Genomic DNA, 22,788 nt, shown 5'->3' with positions numbered 1-22,788 from the left:
CAGCCACAGGATGCCCTTGCCGTTTCTGGTGTTCTATCGGCTCTGCTCCCCGGCTTTCGGAGGAGGGAGCTGCAGCTTTGGGGGGGTCTGTCTGTATTGCCATATTTGTCATATAGATCTCAGTCTGTGTGGCTCTATTTTCAGTTTTCTTGGTGCTCGTAAGCGACCTTAAGAACAACTTAAACTTGTTAGCCCTCATAGCATCCCTCCTCCTTTTGCTCGGGGATTTATGTTTCGGCATCCTGTTCAGTATGCCGGGCTCACCCATAATCAATTCTGGAAATCAGTCTTTGTTCAAGCATCCTGTATGTTGGGCAGTTTCGACCTGTGGCTCCGCATGATTTCTTGCCTCGGTTCCTGCATGGTATGCAGATTGCTGCTGCCTTGCAGTCTTTACGGTTGTGACCGTTCTCTCCACATTTTGTGCAGGCCGACTCCCTGGTGCACAGCCTGAGAATGTGGTCCAAGTCGCCACAGTTGTGGCAACGAGGTACCGCGACATAGTCCCTAGTGTTGATGGCATGGAAGCCAACATATATTTTGCCCATTGTCGTAATGCTTTTCCACATCCGCGCTGTAACCTCCGCGACGTGATGTACCACATCTCGACCCCGTGGACCTGTCTTGAATCTGAGTTTAAAACAGTCTTTGAACTCTTCTTCACTCAGATGCTCAAAGTTTTGTTTTCTGATTGTGTCGCATAACTCTTCATTGGTCATTACTGTTGGGACGTCGTACAGAATCACGAGAGGGTTCCTTTTCCTTGGAGGCTCACACTTAATTACTGAATTTAATTTGTGGTTGTTCAATATTTTTTCTTTATCCTCTTCGGATGCGACTTCCACTATTACTGAATTCTTGCTGGGTTTGATTCTTTTGATCTTTATTTTCTCTTTTACAGGGTCCACAGTAGTCGTGAATAGCTCCTGGATTCTTTTGACACTTGTGTCTTGGCCCGGCAGGGTCCTCAAGAAAACTGCCGTATCTGGCCTCTTAGTCACTTTATCTATGGTATCTCTAGTCGTTTTGGGCTTCGTGGGAGCTTGCGCTGCCACGGCAGCCCAGGTTTTAACTGGTTGTTTCCTCAATCGATTGTTTTCTTTCTCTAATTCTTCCACCCTTCCTTCCAACTTTGCGTGGGCAATGGCCCATGCAGCCAGTTCATTTTTAATTGTTGAGAGTCCTGCTTGACTTATCTTCCCGTTTTTAATGTTTTGCTCCATGAGCAACGTGATTCGTGCTAATCTCTGCGTCACAGTTTCATTTTCGGCCTGTCCCGACTCATCCTGAGGAGAGGGATCAGGCGGCGCAAAAGAAGCCCGTTGAGGCGCACTCGAGTCACTCGTATCAGTTGTCGCCATGATTATACGAGTGATAAAAGAAAGATGGGAGCCCGTCTCTTGCCCCGGACCGGCTCCTCTGGCATGGGGGGGGACTTCTTGCAGCTCGCCCACCGACCTCGCCCCAAGGTCAAGGGCACTCCCGAGCTGCCGGGTTCAGCGCGCCGTCGCCAGCGCACTGGTCCCCATCGATGGCTCCGTCATCGGCGATTTTACGCGACGCCCCTCGGCAACTGCACCCCGCACTCCGGAGAGGCGGATGCACCTCTCGCCCTTCGCCGCCTACTAGCCCGAGTTTCCACCTTACGGCCAAGGACCCACTCCTACTCAGGTGGCGGGCCGGTCCCCCAGACGTTCGGCGGTCTGGACCCAGTTAACCTGGCCCAGGCGATGTCACCACCTCCTGGGTTTGGCAGAACACGCCCCGGTTACCCAGGGGCGCGGCGAGGCACCCTTGCCGACTCGCGCCGCGATCCCACGCCGACAAACGAAGTCGCCGGCATGCAGAGCTCCTGCTGGTCTGGGCCCTGCGAACAGAAGGGACAGATGTTCGTCCCTCGACACAGCTCCCCCTGTGCCATGCACCCTTCGCTTTCGCATCGGGTTGGGTCGCAGCTCTCCCTTTTGTCGCAAGGCAAAATGCCAAGCTTAACGTCTGGCACCACGGGAAGGCGGAAAGAGCCACTTGGGAAGGAGAGGCTATAAGAGACGCGTCACTTCCCCTGTGAGGACTGCCGCGGCACGCCCGTCTGGAAGCGATACGCCCCAGTGCGAGCCTCCGTGCCTTACGGCGCGCCGGCTACGGGCGGGCCCGCGCCGAACGCGCCGTCAAGCGCCCGACCTCACGCCACCTCGCCTTATTTAGGCATCTTCAGGTTATCTTAATTCGGTATTTCCCAGAAGGATCCTTTAGTCAGTGTAGCCAAAGGGCATCGTCGAATATATCAGGCGAACATCGTATTTGTTAAACTCAGTTAAAACTTTTCTAGTAGATGGGCGCGAGTGACACCAAGATCTGTATAACGCGTTCCCGTTCACAGAAGCGAGTAACAGAATAAGATGGGGGCTCACTATCGTCCATGTAGAAAAGTTTTTGAGTCGTGCTTGGGTGGCTCAGTTGGTATGACGATCTGCAAGAATATCGAGAATATATGAAAGACGAATACTTCAAAATTCACTGGAACAAATACCATAAAAAGAAGTTCATGCAAATTTTGTTTCAGAAACAAGGCATCGGTTAATACCTAAATAATATGAAATCGACCGAACAAGATAGACTGCCAAAGTAGGGGATTGCTGTTGAGGGTGAGGTACGGTGGGGACTTCCTGTGCCCCGGAGCCGATACGGTAGCCGTGAAGCCCTCAACAGAACCCCGAAAAAGCATGTATTCCGAAGAAGTAACAGGAGTCATGCCACAGTACAAGAATAGTAGGGAAAAACTATTCTCATGCAAAAGACGTGCATCACTGAAGAAGTTTAATTTCCTATCTTGATTTTTACTTTTGCTTCTCTCTCACTTTTGTTTAAATTCTAACGGAAGAATATTTTGCGTTGCGTTAATGCAGTCAATAGTATTATAGAGAGAGTTATTCTCACCGTAATCAATTCTGATTAATATTTATAATTTTCTAACATCGTCTTCAAGATGCAGTTCAGTTTCATAACCCATTAAAAACAAAAACAAAAAAGTGCAGCATTGAAGCACGCCGAAGAAGGCGCATGAAGGAGAGAGCGAATGGAAGGTCTAGAATGGGAGATAAGAGCACTTGCCCGCGAAAGGCAAAGGTCCCGAGTTCGAGTCTCGGTCCGGCACACAGTTTTAATCTGCCAGGAAGTTTCATATCAGCACACGCTCCGCTGAGGAGTGAAAATTTCATTCTAGGAACATCCCCCAGGCTGTGGCTAAGCCATGTCTCCGCAATATCCTTTTTTTTCAGGAGTTACCTGCAAGGTTCGCAGGAGAGCTTCTGTAAAGTTTGGAAGGTAGGAGACGAGGTACTGGCAGAAGTAAAGCTGTGAGGACAGGGCGTGAGTCGTGCTTGGGTGGCTCAGTTAGTAGAGCACTTGCCCGCGAAAGGCAAAGTTCTCGAGTTCGAGTCTCGGTCCGGCACACAGTTTTAATATGCCAGGAAGTTTCATATCAGCGCACGCTCCGCTGTAGAGTGAAAATTTCATTCTAGAAAAGTTTTTACTGAGTTTAACGAAGGCGATGTTGGTCTGATATATTCGACGATGCCCTTTGGCTACACTGACTAAAGAATCGTTCTAAGAAATACCAAATTAAGATAACTCGAAGGTACCTAAAAGAGGCGAAACGCGTAGTTGAAAAATAAAAAAAAAACTAAAATTGCAACCAAGACTGTTTCTAACCAATACTGTTAAGCACAGGTTTGCTGTATACCACATATGGATTGGAAGAATTTCTGCCGCGCGGGATTAGCCGAGCGGTCTGGGGCGCTGCAGTCATGGACTGTGCGGCTGGTCCTAGCGGAGGTTCGAGTCCTCCCTCGGGCATGGGTGTGTGTGTTTTTCCCTAGGATAATTTAGGTTAAGTAGTGTGTAAGCTTAGAGACTGATGACCTTAGCAGTTAAGTCCCATAATATTTCACACACATTTGAAATTTGAATGTTTTTGAAGAATTTGTATTTATCCTGGTGTCCAAAATTGAAGCGACAAACCGAAATATTGCAAGGTTGCGTTTATTTTACCACAAAACACCATAATCAGGTGATAGCAAAGTAGAAACAATATAGAGAATAGGTAAAAGGAACCTAGCATTTTGTTGCCCGCCCGTCTGTCGTTCGTCAGGAATGGTTACAGATATCAAGTTGAAATTTATGTAAAATATTAAGGTATATGTCCATTGGCGGTGTACAAATTCATCTTCTAAGTTAATGCAGTCAGTAGAAACGGCCATTCACGTCACATATTTTGATACTGGACAACTCACTCATCAAAACCTGTAGAGTACTTCCCACTGAACTAGAATCATGAAATTTAGCAAGAACCAAGGTTTCACAATACAAGTAACGGAAAAAAATCCAAAAATTGTTAATTTCCAATTACAGCGGACAAAAATATTTTTCCCGCTTGTTGTCCGTCTGTTACCCCCATTTTTCTCAGAAACGCGACGATGTATCAAGCTGAAATTTATGTCAGTCACTAACGTCCCTTGGGGTTGTGCAAAATTTAGGCTTCCAAGTCAATGGAGTCAAAAGACCCATTTTCTTCAGCAGGGGTAGAGGTATCAGGTTGAAATTTATGTCAAATGCTAAGGTCCACGGCCCCATGGCGAAGACTGGAAAACTGCTCAAATACCAAAACCCAAAAAGGGAAATGCGAGTAATCCGCTGAATTACAGGCCGATATCACTAACGTCGATTCGCAGTCGGGCCTTGGAACATATACTGTGTTCGTACGTTATGAATTACCTCAAAGAAAACGATTTACTGATACATAGTCAGTACGGATTCAGAAAACATCGTTCATCTGAAACACGACTAGCTCTTTATACCCATGAAGTGATGAGTGCTATCGACAGGCGATGTCAAATTGATTCCATATTTTTAGATTTCCAGAAGGCTTTCGACACCGTTCCTCACAAGCGTCTTCTAACCTAATTGCTTGCCTGTGGAATATCGCTTCAGTTGTGCTACTGGATTCGTGATTTCCCGTCAGAAAGGTCACTGTTCGTAGAAATAGACGGAAAGTCATCGATTAAAACAGAAGTACTATCCGGCGTTCCCCGAGGATGTGTTTTACACCCTCTATTGTTCTGTATTAACGGCATAGAAGACAACCTGAGTAGCCCTATTAGATTGTTTGCAGATGATGCTGTCATTTACGGCCTTGTGAAGTCGTTAGGTAACCAAAACTAATTACAAAATGATTTACATAAGATATCTGTATGGTGCTAAAAGTGGCAGTTGATCGTGAATAAAGAAAAGTGTGAAGTTATTCACATGAGTACTAAAAGAAATCCAGTAAATTCCGATTACGCGATAAGTCACACAAATCTGAAGGCTGTAAAGTCAACTAAATACTTAGGGATTACAATTACAAATAACCTAAGTTGGAACGATCACATAGATAATGTTGTGAGTAGCGCAAACCAAAGACTGCGATTCATTTGCGGAGCACTTAGAAGGTGCAACAGGTCTACTAAAGAGACTGCTTAAACCACGCTTGTCCGCCCTATTCCGGAGTATTGCTGTGTGGTGTGGGATCGACATCAGATGGGACTGACGGATGACATCGAAAAAGTTCAAAGAAGGGCAGCTCGTTCTGTATTGACGAGAAACAGGGGAGATGGTGCCACGGACACGATACGTGAATTGCAGTGGCAATCGTTAAAACAAAGGCGTTTTTAGTTGCACGGTATCTTCTCCTGAAATTTCAATCACCAGTTTTGTCCTCCGATTGCGAAAATATTCTATTGGTATCCACCTACATAGGGAGGAATAATCACCACGATAAAATAAGAGAAAGGAGGGGCAGCAAAAAAAAAAAAAAAAGAAAAAAAAATTGCTCGTTTTTCCCGCACGTCATTTCAGAGTGGAGTGGTAGAGAGACAGCTTGAAGGTTGTTATTGAAGCCTCTGCCAGGCACTTTAATGTAAATAGCCGAGTAATCACGTAGATGTAACCGTTTCGAAAATGCTTCCGATCTTGGCCCAAAACCCAATGACCCTGCCTTTTTCAATGTGAGATATATCTTTCCGTTCCCGCATTTCGACAACGACTGCACTGTTTCGGAGCTGCCCCCCCCCCCCCTCCCCCCGCCTTTCATATGTCCTCCACTGTTTATTGCTAATGCCGTTGCGTGGTTTTGTTGCACGTTGACTTCGAACGTCCGTGATGGTCACAATAATGTGACTGGACCGTGTATAATAGGCAGCGAAGGCGACCCCCTTTTCTGAGTCTGTGTGCATACCGTGAAACGGGATATATGAAAGTTATCTGATCTCCTAACATTTCCGATCACCTGTTCCTTACCAAAACATTATCCACTAACTCCCCTCCACACATTTAGATCTGTCGGTTCCATCACGTTGGGAAGAACGAGTCGAGTTCTCCGTTCTTGGTAGTCCTGATTCCATCGCAAATCCCACATGATAGTAAGCTCACATTTTGTTCCAAAATGACTAGGCAAAACTGTGACATTCCGACCCTCATAGATCTTGATGATGCTGGCTGATCCGATATAACTTTAGACTGAAAGATACCTGTTTGTTAGGTCTAGCTTTCACATTCCTATGGACGATGTAACTGTTGCTTATTATGGGGCTTATTCCAGTACACGCATTAGACAAGGCGAATTTAGAATTGGCTCTCCTCTCTGCAGCCAAGTGTCGAACAAGTAGATGGTCACGCGTGCTGATGATTTCCAGAAAACGATAACGCACGAGTGCCGACTCGGCCTTAAGCGAGGCGATAGTGCGGCTACCAGCTGCTATACCGGTGCAGGAAGCGATGAGACAGCGCCACTATTGGGGCCCATTGTCTCTCGAACTCTTACGCACGGTGCGTGCAGATCTTAGCATTTACGGCATACTCCGAGTGTCTCTCCCGCAACTAATGACTGCAGACGTCGGACTGTTACGACCGACATCATTCTCTGGAATCATGGAGGTGCAGCTGAATCAGAATCTGAAACTATATGGAGCCTGCAGAGTATCACGGCTGACGTGGTTCTTCATCTCCGTGTTTCTTTCATTCGAACCGATATGAGATTATCAACGACACTTTGGAAGGTTCTGTAATCGTTACAGAATGTCTATAACGCACTGTTTCTCAGCCTTACCCGTATGACACAAACATTTTTTTCTTGCTTCCGCGTGAGATCCCACACGTTGCTTCACTTCATACAGCCATCTATTTAATTTAATAAAATAACGTTATTATTGTTACAACAGTATTTAACGCAAAATTAAGAGTACCTCAAAAAATGATTCAAATGGCTCTGAGCACTATGGGACTCAGCTTCTGAGGTCATTAGTCCCCAGAACTTAGAACTAGTTAAACCTAACTAACCTAAGGACATCACACACATCCATGCCCTAGGTAGGATTCGAACCTGCGACCGTAGCGGTCTCGCGGTTCCAAATTACAGCGCCTAGAACCGCACGGCCACTTCGGCCAAAGTGCCTCAGGGTAGCATTATATCGCTCATTCAGCATTGTACTTGCGATGTTGCCACTAAATTCTGGTGTACATTTTCATTAAATTTCAGTGGATAAGTCTCATTATATGTCTTTCGGCTCGTTATATGGGTTCCGTTTACATGGAAGTCCCTGTTGCTAGTACCAACATCACAATCGATGTGAAAATGTCTCTTACCTTTCTCCTGATAGTATAATTTGAATATTTATATTTTCATTAACAGTTGTTCTCATGTAGCGTCTCCATTGATAACAGTAGGAAGAGAACAGAAATATTTTTCGTAACTTAATACTGTGTAACTTCACATTCTCAGTACAAAATCACGAAAAAATTCACTAGTCAGCATGCAGAGATGCTATTGTGTTGGATATTAATTTGATATTTCTCGAAAGTTTTATAAACTTCAATGTGGGCGGGCCCACGTTTTGCCAAGGTTGTTTCGAGAACGAAGCAGGAGTTTCGCTGGGAAGTTCAAGCGCGCTGCAAAAGTTTCGCTGGGGAGCCCTTACACAGCCTCCCCATGCGATTTCCATATTTTTGGAGCCCTGAAGAAAGACATTCGCGGACGTCGATTTGCATCGGATGAAGACGTGCAATCTTAGGTTGTCATCGTTGCATAGGCAAAGGTAAACATCTTTCCATGAAGGAATTGATCGTCTTGTCTCATAATGGCCTAATTGTATTAAAGTAGCAATCCTGAGTGGCCGTGCGGTTCTAGTCGCCACCGCTACGGTCGTAGGTTCGAATCCTGCCTCGGGCATGGATGTGTGTGATGTCCTTAGGTTAGTTAGGTTTAAGTAGTTCTAAGTTCTAGGGGACTGATGACCACAACAGTCCCATAGTGCTCAGAGCCATTTTTTTGTATTAAAGTAAACAGTTTACTTTCTTTTTCCATCTGTATGGCTTTCATTTGAGTGCCCCTTATTAGGGATAGTTGGCGCCTGCTCAGGTTTCTCTGCATTTTCGTGACGCTCTCCTGTGAGTGAAACAAACCGGTGATGCTAGTGCTGTCCTCCTTTGAATACGTTCTATATTCTGTGTTAGTTCTGTTCGTTATAGATCCCACACAATTGAGCAATATTCTACAAGGACCCGCACGAGCGTTTTGTAACCGGTTTCCTTTGTAGCTTGGCTGCATTTTTTCGAATGGTTCAAATGGCACTGAGCACTATGGGACTTAACGTCTCAGGTCGTCAGTCCCTAGAACGTAGAACAACTTAAACGTAACTAACCTAAGGACATCACACATCCATGCCCGAGGCAGGATTCTAACCTGCGACAGTAGCGTCACGCGGTTCTAGACTGAAGCGCGTAGAACCGCTCGGCCACACCGGCCGGCGTATTTTTTGGAGACTCTGCGAATGAACTCATGTCGGTCGCCAACCTTACCTACGACAGCCGGTGGTCATTCTCGTTCACATTCCTAAAACTTGTGACATTCAGGTATTAGTAAGAGGTGACTGACTATATTATTTATGATAGATATTGTAGTCGTACAATAAATACTAAGTTTTCTCGTTTTTTGAAGTGCATTTTTTAACATTTCTGTAAATTTAAAGCAAGCTCTGATCTTTACACCACACCGAAATTTTAGAAAATTCTGACAGGGTATTTTGCAGCTTTTTTCAGGTAGATCTTCATTATAGTAACAGCATCATTTTCAAAAAGTATTAGCTTACTATTAATATTGTGTGCCGAGTCATTAATGTACAACATGAACAGCAGAGGTTCCAGAAATATTCCCTGGGGTACGCCTGAACTCACTGCTACATCTCTCGATGACTCTCCATCCAAGATAAGATGCTGCTTCCTACCTACATAGAAACCGCCAATCCAGTTACAAATTTTATTTAACCCACCATATAACCGTACTTTCGATGGCAAGCGTAGTAGTAGCACAGTCAAATGCTTTTCGGACGTAAACATTGCATACACCTGACTGCGTTGATTCATTACTTCCACGGCGTCATGTGAGAAAAGCACGAGCTGAGTTTCATGTTACCTGTGTTTTCGGGATCCATGCTGATTGGCATGGTGTAGGTAATTTTGTTCGAGATACCTCATGATGTTTGAGCTCAGAATATGTTTTAGGGTTCTACAATATATGGACTTCAGTGATACTGGACGGTAATTTTGTGGGTCACGTCCGCTACATTTCTTGTAGACGGGTATAAGTAGAGCTTTTTTCCGAACACTTTGACACAGTATTTTGTTCGAGGATTCTACGAAATATTGTGGTTAAAACGCAGCTGCAAATTTTGTATAGAGTGACAGGGATTACTGCAGAACCTGGAACCTGGTTTAGATTGAACTGCTTTTAAGACCGCTAATTCTGCCGGAAAACTTGAATGGTCCCGTTGACTACCTGTTTCTACATTTGTACACCTTGCAGCGCAACAAGCGCTGGTTCCAGAAAATGTAAGTGTTTATGCGCAAAATTAGCTAACTGTGGACTTTATCAGTTCATTTGATTATTTATTTTGACATGATCGTTCGGCCAATTTAATTCCTCTTCATTTTTTTAGTGTGGAGACATGCGAATTGTGTGGTGTGTATTAATCTAGTTGATAGCACAGCTGAGGCGATTGCCCGATCTAACGAGGAGTTTCCCGACTGAATTCTGTCATGGTGTACAGAGCTGAATCCTTATTGCTGTGAAGTTGTGAAGTATAATAAAAAGAGATTAACCCTTCGAATACCTGTTGTAAATTTATTCCAAAATGCCCTCAATTTAATTTGTCTTATTCTTTCTGATATATCAGGTCCTTACGGACGTCCCAAGTGCATAACTCTTACACGAAGAGAAAATGTCCGTAGCTCGTGGTCCAGTGGCTAGCGTTGCTGCCTCTGGATCACGGGAGTCCCGGGTTCGATTTCCTGCCGGGTTGGGGATTTTTCTCTACCCGAGGATGGGTGTGTGTGTGTGTTGTCCTCCTAATTCCATCATCATCATAAGCATCATCATCATCGTTCGTGACAGTGGCTAGATGGGGCTGTGTGAAAATTGGGACTTTATTAAGGGCGCCGCTGACCGCGTAGTTGAGCGGCCCACAAACCAAACATCATCACATCATCACGAAGAGATGATAATGACGTGCTACACAACACACCGCACATTCTGCGTGACCTACCGTTTCTAGGACTTTGTCGGTAGATAATGGAACACGTTTTACGTGGTTGTTGAGATCCGTTTACTGTTCGCCAGTGGCGCTTTTGGGAGGTAGCTGGATTGCCTTCTCGCATCGTCTGCCACATCTCTGCTCTCGTGACTTACGGTAAGTGCCGTGAAACTCTCTCAAGCGCCGAGTCACGTAATAACGCTGAGCGTTTGCGAAAGCGGAGACAGAACTTCCTCCCGATGTGCTACAAACAGCAAACGCCTTCATATCCTGCAGACTCTTACTTCGCTGCTGCTTTGCCACCTCGTCGGTTTACGATTTACATTCCCCGTTTAGTAGCACATTTACACGTACAAATCAATCTCGCCGAAAAAAATCCAGTGTAAAAACTTTAGGAAGTGACGTACTTGTCAAATTTTTAAATTCATTTTTGTTACTTTAGTTTATCAGGGGAAAATGGAATTGAAAGTCGTTCCTTAGCGAAGTACTTAGGTAGGTTATTTCTAAAACATTCATCCGATTTCACATATCTTCTACATTAATGAAAGACAGAAACTTGGGGTGAATATAACTTATGCATGGGATTATAAACTTTTATTTTTAGAAGAACCATCAAATTTTACAAGGGCATGTTTCCTACATACATGTACAGGTGGCGCTTTTTACATTTAAATTTATCACAAGCTGCGACATCGTCGCGAAAGACACAGTGACCTGTATATGTAATAAGTTTCCTTTAATTTACGTCTATGGTCACAATCTTCTCTGTTTAGCAGATTATCGGTTTGGGTAATCTGTTAAACAGAAAAGATTGTGACCATAGACGTAAATTAAAGGAATTAAATTTATATTTAATTTTCCATTTACCTTTCGTAAATGCTCACCGAACTCCCCAAAGCACGCACGACAAACATCCAGACCAAAGCCAGTGTCGTCCTTAACTGTAGCGAGTATTTGCGTAATTACTGCGTTGGCAGTTTTAGGTGTATGGTGGCCGAGCGGTTCTAGGCGCTGCAGCCTGGAACCGCGTGACCGCTACGGTCGCAGGTTCGAATCCTGCCTCGGCCATGGATGTGTGTGATGTCCTTAGGTTAGTTAGGTTTAAGTAGTTCTAAGTTCTAGGGGACTGCTGACCTCAGAAGTTTAGTGCTCAGAGCCATTTGAACCATTTTTTGGGTGTATGACGTCAGAATCCGCAACAGTTGTTTAAAGAGGAGACACATAGACAACACCAGCAAAAAAAAGTTTTCACCAATACTCACAATGCCTAGTATGTCGACATTGGTCTACCCATTAAAAAAATTTAGATATGCACTGAATGAAATACCCTGCCACTAGCATGGCAAATATGAAGTGAAACATAGGTGGTAAGCAGTTTTCTGTTTCCTGTTGCAGCGCCCAGCGCAGGCCCGGCTTGGACGAATCGACGACGACGACCAGCTCTGGACCTGCCCAAGCGCAGAATGGGTCAGTCGAAGTCCCAAGCACGCCGCCATTGGTCGCTAATGTCGACGCCAACAGAACGAGTGAGGCGCCGGCGTCGCCCTCGATACAGACAGACGTTCCTCCTCCAGCCACGTCGTCTCCGAAGACGCAGACACCCGCTGTAGTGACGTACAGGCGCAGAAGCACCACCACTACAGTTCCACCGTCGGTGAAGCCTCTCTCCAGCAGTGATTCGTCTTCCAATCTCACGAATACATCATTTCCCGCCACCACCATTGCTTCGCCCTTCACCAAGAGCACAACCAGCGACACTGCCAATTCCTTCATTGCCACTAATTCCAGTACTACTGGATCCACGACAGGCAACATGGCTACCACTATCCCAACCACCACAGCTACGAGCACAACTATCTCCACCTCTACAGCCACCTCTTCAACCACCTCTACCAACACTACACCTTCCACCATCACCACAACTCCAAATCCCTCACGTTCCAACGATCGTCCTAGCAGCCGGTGGACTATTATTGTAACCACACCGCCCGCTCCGCAAGAAACTTTTCCTCCTCCACCAAGATTTACCAGAAAGCCAGCTGCCGTGAGCTACACTGCCAACTCTCCAAAACATGCCACGGAAGGCACAACTGCAGAACTGAACACTACACCGGTCTACGAAAGCAACTCCGTTTCACCGGTACTTTCTCTCCAAACTTCATCCTCACCTGCATCCGAGTCATCTGAAATTCCATCAGCACTCGTCTCGAGCCTGCCATTGAGCACTTCCTCATTCAGAGTACGTTTTACGTCGCCTCCATCTGTGTCTCCCGCAAGAGATCCTCTACCGCATAAACCTAGGAATTCCAGCATCTACAGCACCATTAATCGCAGGCCGTTCTTACGGAAACCGCCAGCGAAGCTGGTGACGGCAACTTCACCACCAAACCAAAGAAACTTGACCGAACCGCCGCAGTTCACGAATAGCGTGTACATGGACGCTCGACATTCTTTGCTGCCCAAGCCCAGCAACATTTCTTGGCTCCCGGTGTCTCAGGAACTTCCCGTGAAGAACTATACAAAAATTTCGCTACAAAGGCCGGCTCACAAGTATCCTAGGCCAGATATTACGTTACGGAGAAGACCGACTCTGCGGGATAACGAGCATATATCTGTGCTAGAGAACACCACCCCAGTAACTGATCTGGCGAAGGTACGCGTAAATGAGACAGGATCGTCTAGTCTTGGAGCCAAATTAGGTTCTGCAGCCAAAGAAAGCCCTGTAGATATTCCATATGAGGGCATGATGTTGGGTCTGTCACCACCGCCACCCACAACTAAAATTCTGTCCACGGCCGTGGTGACCTCTGTTTCCGTACAGGGTGAGTGGAGGTCGCCAGTTACGACAACAATTCCACCAGCTTTGTTGCCTCTGCCTCTAGAGCTGACAGCTGAATCTGAGTCCAGTTCAGAGAGCAGGAGTAGCTCTGCTCCAGCTCCAAGCAAAGCAGCCACATTGAACTCTAGTGTGGTTAATTCAACTGCACGAGGCAACACAGACGTCACTACAGTAGTCAGTGTAAAGAACGAGCCTCCTGCAACAGCTGCCCCCGTCCCTCAAACTACAGTAAGTACACAGAGCTCGGAAGTCTCTTCATCAATCCAACCCAGCTCGACGTCTGGATTCCTTGAGTCTAAAGATATTCCCAATCATGAACAGCAGAAACAAAATGTCAACAGGGTGGCCTCCTCTATTTCTTCCCAGATCGAGTCTACCACTCAGCGTCCTGAATATAAACTGAAAATTGCCGATGATCCAACCACAACACCAGAAGTCTCCAGTGAACCAGTCACATTACCTGATCGAAATCTCAAAAATGTCACTGCTGCGCCCTCCTCGAGAACTCAAGACACAACAACAGTAGCGAGTAAACAGTCTTCGGAAGTTGGTGCGCTCACTACACCAAGTACACCAGTGCAGGAATTGGAGAAGGCGACGCAACCAACCGAAGAGAGTGCAGTGACGACGACAGTAGGTGTAGAATCCACCTTTGCAGGCCACATATCAGGGATGGCAATATTCGAGCGACCTGATAAAGAGTACGACCTGCCGATAGTCCACCTGTACAACGGAAGCTCGACAGTTTGGATGACTGAAGCGGCGGTACCAGCGAGGGGTGATGAGCGGACGACGCAGAAGACAGTTGCTACTGAAAGTATCAGCAGCCCGACGCCAAAGGCTGCTACTGCTGAAGACACTGGGAGCCCAACGCCGAAGACGAACGCCACTGCAGGCGGTCAGTCGACCTCATCCAACTCGTCATACCAGCCGGGCGTTCAGTGGGGAGCAGGTGTGCAGCCAGGGTGCGGCAACGCCAGTCATTGCTACGAGGCGGCGGCGCCCACTCCTGATTCTGAAGACCCCGAGGACTCTTGGGGAGTGCATGCTGGCATGTACGCACTTGGAGTGCTCTGCACCGTCCCGTTGGCCATTGCTGCCGCCTTCGGTGTTCGTTTCCTGGCGCGGAAGCGGAGAAAGGTTAGTCCGCTACTTATTTTCTGTTTCGTTGTTTCATCCTCCTCGCCCCATATGAGCAAGGACTAGACTTGTAGCGATACAAAGGTAACGCTCTTCGGCTAGTCAGTTTAAAAATACGTAAAAGAAAGTACAGTTTCCAGGTTCATATCGAAACTAATGCATACTATATTTTTGTGTTTACTTTGAGTATCGGGGCCACATTATTTTAGATTAATATTGATTTTTTAATGTTCCCGCTAATGTACTATGGGTTTTACTGCCCTGCAAAAGGTAGCAGCATCTACATCTACATTTATGCTCCGCAAGTCACCCAACGGTATGTGGCGGAGGGCACTTTACGTGTCAGTGCCATTACCTCCCTTTCCTGTTCCAGTCGCGTATGGTTCGCGGGAAGAACGACTGCCGGAAAGCCTCCGTGTACGCTCGAATCTCTCTAATTTTACATTCGTGATCTCCTCGGGAGGTATAAGTAGTGGGAAGCAATATATTCGATACCTCATCCAGAAACGCACCCTCTCGAAACCTGAACAGCAAGCTACACCGCTATGCAGAGCGCCTCTCTTGCAGAGTCTGCCACTTTGCTAAACATCTGCGTAACGCTATCACGCTTACCAAATAACCCTGTGACGAAACGTGCCGCTCTTCTTTGGATCTTCCCTATCTCCTCCGTCAACCCAACCTGGTACGGATCCCACACTGATGAGCAATACTCAAGTATAGGTCGAACGAGTGTTTTGTAAGCCACCTCCTTTGTTGATGGACTGCATTTTCTAAGGACTCTCCCAATGAATCTCAACCTGGTACCCGCCTTACTAACAATTAATTTTATATGATCATTCCACTTCAAATCGTTCCGCACGCATACTCCCAGATATTTTACAGAAGTAACTGCTACCAGTGTTTGTTCCGATATAATATAATCATACAATAAAGGATCCTTCTTTCTATGTATTCGGAATAGATGCATCGTTTCAAAATGTTGTTTGACACTGAGGTGCTTGTAAAACAGATGTAACATCGAATTCTCCGGTGGTTAACAAATTCCACCAATTGAAATATAGTAGTTTGGGAGATTTAAGGAAGCAAGCAACTATCGCATGACGTGTCACAGCCATGGAACGTATTTCGACGAATAGACCACATATAAAAAGAACTGCTGCAGCATAGTACAAAAAGTAACTGAGTGCAGTACGCTGTGAGACGAACAGAAATGACACTTTTATTGGAAGACAGTAATTACACTGTAATGTCTGGAACATCAAATCGATGTTTGACAGCGTACCCGGTTGATGCCATCATCTTACACAGCTTCGACTTTGTTCCGTTTCATGCTTTTTTCAATGTTCTTCGATCAGCTCCACACCTAGCCTGATATCCTGCTAATGCAGTATTTATATCGCCATCATAGTCATAAGAAATATTGCAACCTAAATAGTTAAGATGTTGAAACTGTTCAGAATTCTGTAATTCAAAACAATATTTGCACGGATTGGGTGTTTCCTCTGGAACGCTATGGTTGCTAATTTTGAAGTAGAAACTTTAAAATTATATTCTTTGCAAGTCTTATGTAATAAGTAAATAATTCTTTGAAATTATCTTCCGTGTTTTGCGTGATCACTATGTCATTAGTATGTGCTAGCATATTTGAAGTGATCCTTAGTAACTTAGTTCCAAGTGGTGGTTGTCTGAGCAAAATATCGTCCATATAAATATTTAAATAAGCGTGGATGATAATATCCACACTTGACTTACACCCTGGCTAATAACTGTATTTTCCCCATTGTCATTAGATAAACTGAGTCTTAACCAGGTGCCATTATATAAACTTTTTATACACGTTATTGTGTGCCGAAGTTAGCCTCGCTTGGTTATTATATTCTATGGTTCCTGTCCGCCTATCTTATCGAAAGTCTTCTTTAAATCTATACACGCCATGTAGATGGGTAAATTCAGTTTCTTTCTTTTCTTTGTTAGCTGCCAATATGGTCAATGAAAACAGTTCCATTCCTTTGTGATAGGGTTGTACAGCAACCGGTTTTGAATTATTTCAGAATAAAAACAATCTTAGTTGCAGAGTCATTTAATATCAATAACACTTTTCATTCTTTTGGAGCATCTTCAGATGTCTATAAAACAAGAAAACAGTCTATTAGAAACAAATAGTGGAAGGGGCATGGCCCTATCTTGTATGACTACGCAGATAAAATAATGAAAATTAATAGAAATTTACATAAAAGTAGCTACTTTTGCGTCCATTTTTTCATTTTGAATGGTTTTATGACTGATGGGTTACGTATCGAGCCACTTTCACATACCTTTCTCCGTTAGTTTCTTCTACATTGTTTTCTTGTTTTATAGACAATCTGATGTGTCCCAAAAGGCCAAAGCGCGTTATTAACTTTGAAAGCTAGACTGTTTTTATTTGGAAATAAATGTCTTCAGTAGATTCAGGAGGTGAAGTTTTGAGTAAAAGTCCTCCATTCGTTATGAGTTCGGTATTTACGCCCTTTGGCCTAGGTGATTTTTTAAAAATTTGTTTTTCTTATTACTGTCTCTAGCCCCCTAAAGTGAGCTAGTCAATCTTTTTTACTAAGTCTCCACTCCTCTCTTCAGGCTTAGTTGAAATATCTGCCTCGGGATTAAAGGAAATGCTTCTATAGTGTTCAATCCATTCTTTCTGTGTTTCCTATTCGTGTGTGGTCCCTTTCTGCTTTATTTAAATTCTTTGATAATTTGTAGACAGATTCTTGGCCCGTGTACACATGGTGTTGGTATATCTATCTTGGGACTAAACCAAATGCTTTTACAGTGTTCCATCCATTCTTCCTGTTTTGCCAAGTTTTTGTCTCTTTCTTGTTGATTTAAATACTTTGATAAGTTACAGGCAAATTCTTGTCCCCTGCATACGTCGTGTTCCACATCACTAAGGAACCTTTCTCATCTGTCTGTATGTGCTCTTCTTGACAGAGATTTTGCAATATTTCTAACGGATATATTGTACTGTCTCGCTTCATCTGTTTTTAACTGCAGTTACGTGTCATACGCTGCTTGCTTATGCCTGAGTACTATTTCTATGTGCAGTAAAGCAGTTTCGAAAAGCGGAATTCAGTACCTTCGTTGAGCGTGTGCGGGGAGACAGAATTAGAAAGCGAAATTTTCCCCGTCTCGTGGCACGTAACTGATGCATTCCCTAGTCGCTGTGTTTACTTCCGCGTTCAGAGCGCTGCTGCATCCACAGCCGAGTTGTGCGCATCACGTTGCGGACGCGGCCTTGGCTGCGCCTACTGGCAGCCAACCCGCACAACATACCGGGACCGCTGTGTTATGAATGCGTAACGACGAAGAACTAGTCGCCGGCTTTGTGCAGGTTTATCAGCAGCAGTAGCAGCTGTGTCAGACAGCCGATCGGCGGCGCCCACGAAATCCCTGCGAAGTGCAGAGATACGAGCAGGCCGCACCATCCAACTCGCGAACAATGTGAGAGTGGAACAGGAAATTGAGCAGTACTCAACTGCCGAACCAGCAGGATGGCGTGTTGTGGCGAGAGACTGCAGACATGGGCAGTGCATCGTCCTGGAATTCATTTCATGAAGAGCTATGTGCCGAGATATCAGAATTATTTCTTGTAATCCTTCTGTGGAAAAGGGTACTGCGCGTTAATAATTAGACAATCCGACAGTCGCCTGCGGGAAGTGGGTCGCTCTCAGATGTTATTACAGTGCAGCAAGAATTCCATATACCGGGTGATCAAAAAGTCAGTATAAATTTGAAAACTGAGTAAATCACGGAATAGTGTAGATAGAGAGGTACAAATTGACCCACATGCTTGGAATGTCCGAAAGATGGCGCTTCATCTGATAAGAATAGCAATAATCAGCTTAACAAAGTGAGACAAAACAAAGATGATGTTCTTTACAGGAAATGCGCAATATGTCCACCATCATTCCTCAACAATAGCTGTAGTCGAGGATTAATGTTGTGAACAGCACTGTAAAGCATGTCCGGAGTTATGGTGAGGCATTGGCGTCGGATGTTGTCTTTCAGCATCCCTAGAGATGTCGGTCGATCACGATACACTTGCGACTTCAGGTAACCCCAAAGCCAATAATCGCACGGATTGAGGTCTGGGGACCTGGGAGGCCAAGCATGACGAAAGTGGCGGCTGAGCACACCATCGTCACCAAACGACGCGCCCAAGAGATCATTCACGCGTCTAGCAGTATGGGGTGGAGCGCCATCCAGCATAAACATCGTACGTTCCAGCAGGTGTTTATCAGCCAGGCTGGGGATGAAACGATTCTGTAACATATCGGCGTACCTCTCACCCGTCACGGTAGCAGTTACAAAACCAGAATCACGCATTTCCTCGAAGAAAAAAGGCCCGATAACGGTAGATGTGACTTTCTCGTCGTGCAATGGAGTTTCCACGACAGTTCTAGGATTTTCGGTAGCCCAAATTCTGCAGTTGTGGGCTTTGACAGACCCTCGGAGTGTGAAACGAACTTCGTCGGTCCACAACACGTTACTCAACCAATCGTCGATGATACGATTCTGTAACATATCGGCGTACCTGTCACCCGTCACGGTAGCAGTTACAAAACCAGAATCACGCATTTCCTCGAAGAAAAAAGGCCCGACACGGTAGATGTGACTTTCTCGTCGTGCAATGGAGTTTCCACGACAGTTCTAGGATTTTCGGTAGCCCAAATTCTGCAGTTGTGGGCTTTGACAGACCCTCTGAGTGCGAAACGAACTTCGTCGGTCCACAACACGTTACTCAACCAATCGTCATCTTCCGCCATCTTTTGAAACGCTCACACCGCAAATACCCTTCGCTTCACTAAATCGCCCGGTAACAGTTCATGATGCCGATGGATTTTGTACGGATAGCATCGGAGGGCAGGCCTAAGTGCCAACCAAACAGTAGAATGCCGGCGCAACGTGCGGCTGCACGAACGCTGATTTCTCCGTGCATAGACGAATCCGCTACAGCCTCCATTTCTTCCTGAAGTGTCTCAGCAGCATTACGCCTTGTGCTCGGTCGGCCACTACGGGGCCTATCGCTAAACAATCTGTGGCTTCGAACTTCGAAATCATTCTCGCCACAGCTGCATTTGTCAACGGACCTTTGCCCGTTCAAATCCCCTTCCTATGGCGATAGGATCATAACGCTGAACTAGCACATTCCCCTTTCTGATAATACAACTTCACTAAAAGCGCCTTTTCAGGTGACGTCAACATGCTGCGACTGCTGGCGCATCTGATTGTTTCTCTCATTACAGCCCCTTTTATACACGATTGTCATGCGTACTCACTGACGTTTTGCTATTGAGCGCCATCTGTCGGACATTTTGAGAACTTTTTTCCCTAATAAAACCCTATGTCATTCCAAGCATGTATGTCCATTTTCACCTCTCTATCTACATTATCCCGTGGTTTATTAAGTTTTCAAATTTATATTGACATTTTGATCACTCGGTATATATTTGACTGCATTGATTGAAACGAAGGCCTAAATAGTAAGAATGCAGGTTTTCCACTTATTATTGAGCGCCTCGAAGTTGTATCAATTTTTCAGAACAAGACCTAATTTCCATGCAATCGGCAGTTATCCTTTTGGCGCTATGGTTCAAAAGGCTCTGAGCACTATGGGACTTAACTGCTGTGGTCATCAGTCCCCTAGAACTCAGAACTACTTAAACCTAACTAACCTAAGGACATCACACAACACCCAGCCATCACGAGGCAGAGAAAATTCCTGACCCCGCCGGGAATCGAACCCGGGAACCCGGGCGCGGGAAGCGAGAACGCTACCACACGACCACGAGATGCGGGCATTTGGCGCTATTGTAATATAATTTGTTATAAGTATTTTTTATACTTGACACTTGGCTAGTTTCGGTGTTTGTCGTCATTAGGTCACCACGACATAAAAAATAAAAAAAAGTTAATCGGATGAGTAGGAAATTAATCCTGTGAAGTTCGAATACAGCGTTAGTAACGTGCTGTTTCTCACAGTGCGGTCACATCGATTAAATAACGAGGCGTACCGTTGCTGTACGATATGAAATGGAACGAGCACATCAGATTCGTATTCGGAAAGAAGAATGCTCGGCTTACTTTTAGCGGGATAATTTTGGCAAAGTGTAGCCAGTCTATAAACGAGACGACGTACAGAAGGCTAGTGCGACTCATTTTTGAGTGCTGCCCGATTATTTGGGATTTCCACCAGGTCGGACTAAAAGAAGACATTGAAGCAATTCAAAGGCGTGCTGCTTGATTTGTTACCGGTGGTTTCGATCAGAACGCAATTATTACGGAGATACTTCGTGAACGCAAACAGGAATCCCTAGAGGCAAGATTACACTCTTTTCCAGGGGCACTGCAGTAGAAGTTTAGAGAACCGGCTTTTGAGGCCGCCAACGCACATTTCGCGTAAGAGCCACGAAGGTTAGTTTCGAGAAATTAGGGCTCGTACGGAGGTTTATATACAGTCCTTTTTTCCTCGCTCTGTTTGCGAATGAAACTGGAAAGGAAATTACTGGTAGTGATACGTAGTACCCTCCGTCATGCACATTTCGGTGGTTGCGGAGTATATATGTAGATCTTGATACAAATAATCCAGTGACAGTACAGTGCTTAGGTTACGAATTGTTACAGCCAAACATTTGAAAGTATTCACTTCACAGCGAAAAAGACATAGATACATACATTAATCCTTGTTCCATAGATCATGAATACGACATTAAGTAATGATGTGGAACGTGTCACTTTAACATAAGTTTTATTTACACAAAATAATTAATTAATTATTTTTTTAACAGTTACTACTTCATATCAAAGAATTCATCTCTTGGGTAGAAGCAGTTGTCATTCAGAAATTTTTTTAATTTGCTTTTAAATGTTGATTGGCTTCTGTCAGACATTTAATACTATTTGGCAAATGGCCAAAGATTTTTGTGGCAGCATAATGCACCCTTTCTGTGCCAAAGTGAGATTTAATCCAGAATAGTGGATATCATCCTTACTTTTAGTGTTGAAGCTATGCTCTTCGCTGTTATATTTGAAATGGGATGGGTTATTAATGACTAATTTCATAAGAGAATGTTTGTATTGCGGGGGTACTGTGAAAATCCCGAGTTCCTTAAATAAGTGTCTGCAAGGTGATCTTGGGTGAGCTTCAGCTATTATTCTGATTTCACGCTTTTGTGCAATGAATACTTTCTCTCTTAATGACGAATTGTCCCAAAATATGGTGCCATATGAAAGCAGTGAATGAAAATAGGCATAGTAGGCTAATTTACTGATACGTTTGTCACCAAAATTTGCAATAACCCCAATAGCATAAGTAGCTGAACCTAAACGTTTCAGCAGATCATGGATGTGTTTCTTGCAATTCAATTTCTCATCAGTGCCCACACCCAGAAATTTTGAGTATTGTACCTTAGCAACAGACTTCCGTTCAGAGTCTATATTTATCAATGATGATGTGCACATTTACTGTACAGAATTGTATAAACTCTGTTTTCTCAAAAATTAGTGAGGGTCCATTTGCAGAGAACAACTTAATAATTTTCTGAAAGACATTATTTGCAATTTTTTAAGCTGATTCTTGCTTCTTGGGTGTGATTACTATACTTGTATCAACAGCAAAAAGAACTATCTCAGTATCTTCATGAATCAAGCTGCATGTCGTTAATATACACTCCTGGAAATGGAAAAAAGAACGCATTGACACCGGTGTGTCAGACCCACCATACTTGCTCCGGACACTGCGAGAGGGCTGTACAAGCAATGATCACACGCACGGCACAGCGGACACACCAGGAACCGCGGTGTTGGCCGTCGAATGGCGCTAGCTGCGCAGCATTTGTGCACCGCCGCCTTCAGTGTCAGCCAGTTTGCCGTGGCATACGGAGCTCCATCGCAGTCTTTAACACTGGTAGCATGCCGCGACAGCGTGGACGTGAACCGTATGTGCAGTTGACGGACTTTGAGCGAGGGCGTATAGTGGGCATGCGGGAAGCCGGGTGGACGTACCGCCGAATTGCTCAACACGTGGGGCGTGAGGTCTCCACAGTACATCGATGTTGTCGCCAGTGGTCGGCGGAAGGTGCACGTGCCCGTCGACATGGGACCGGACCGCAGCGACGCACGGATGCACGCCAAGACCGTAGGATCCTACGC

The 22,788-nt window shown here is 45.0% G+C and overlaps 1 protein-coding gene across 2 annotated transcripts in view; it reads left to right on the top strand.

Annotated features, from left to right (window-relative positions):
• LOC126284409 (mucin-19-like) overlaps nt 1–22,788 on the top strand; it is a 404,135-nt gene that overhangs the window by 327,428 nt on the left and 53,919 nt on the right. For both annotated transcript variants that reach the window (XM_049983322.1, XM_049983321.1), the window contains exon 4: nt 12,018–14,601. In XM_049983322.1, the coding sequence (XP_049839279.1) occupies nt 12,018–14,601 (2,584 nt within the window). The remainder of the gene's footprint in view (nt 1–12,017; nt 14,602–22,788) is intronic.

The sequence above is a fragment of the Schistocerca gregaria genome, chromosome 8 (genome assembly GCF_023897955.1).
Source record: "Schistocerca gregaria isolate iqSchGreg1 chromosome 8, iqSchGreg1.2, whole genome shotgun sequence".
Lineage (NCBI taxonomy): Eukaryota > Metazoa > Arthropoda > Insecta > Orthoptera > Acrididae > Schistocerca > Schistocerca gregaria.
The sequence above is the reverse complement of the archived record's forward strand: the minus strand, read 5'-3'. Positions and strand labels throughout refer to the sequence as shown.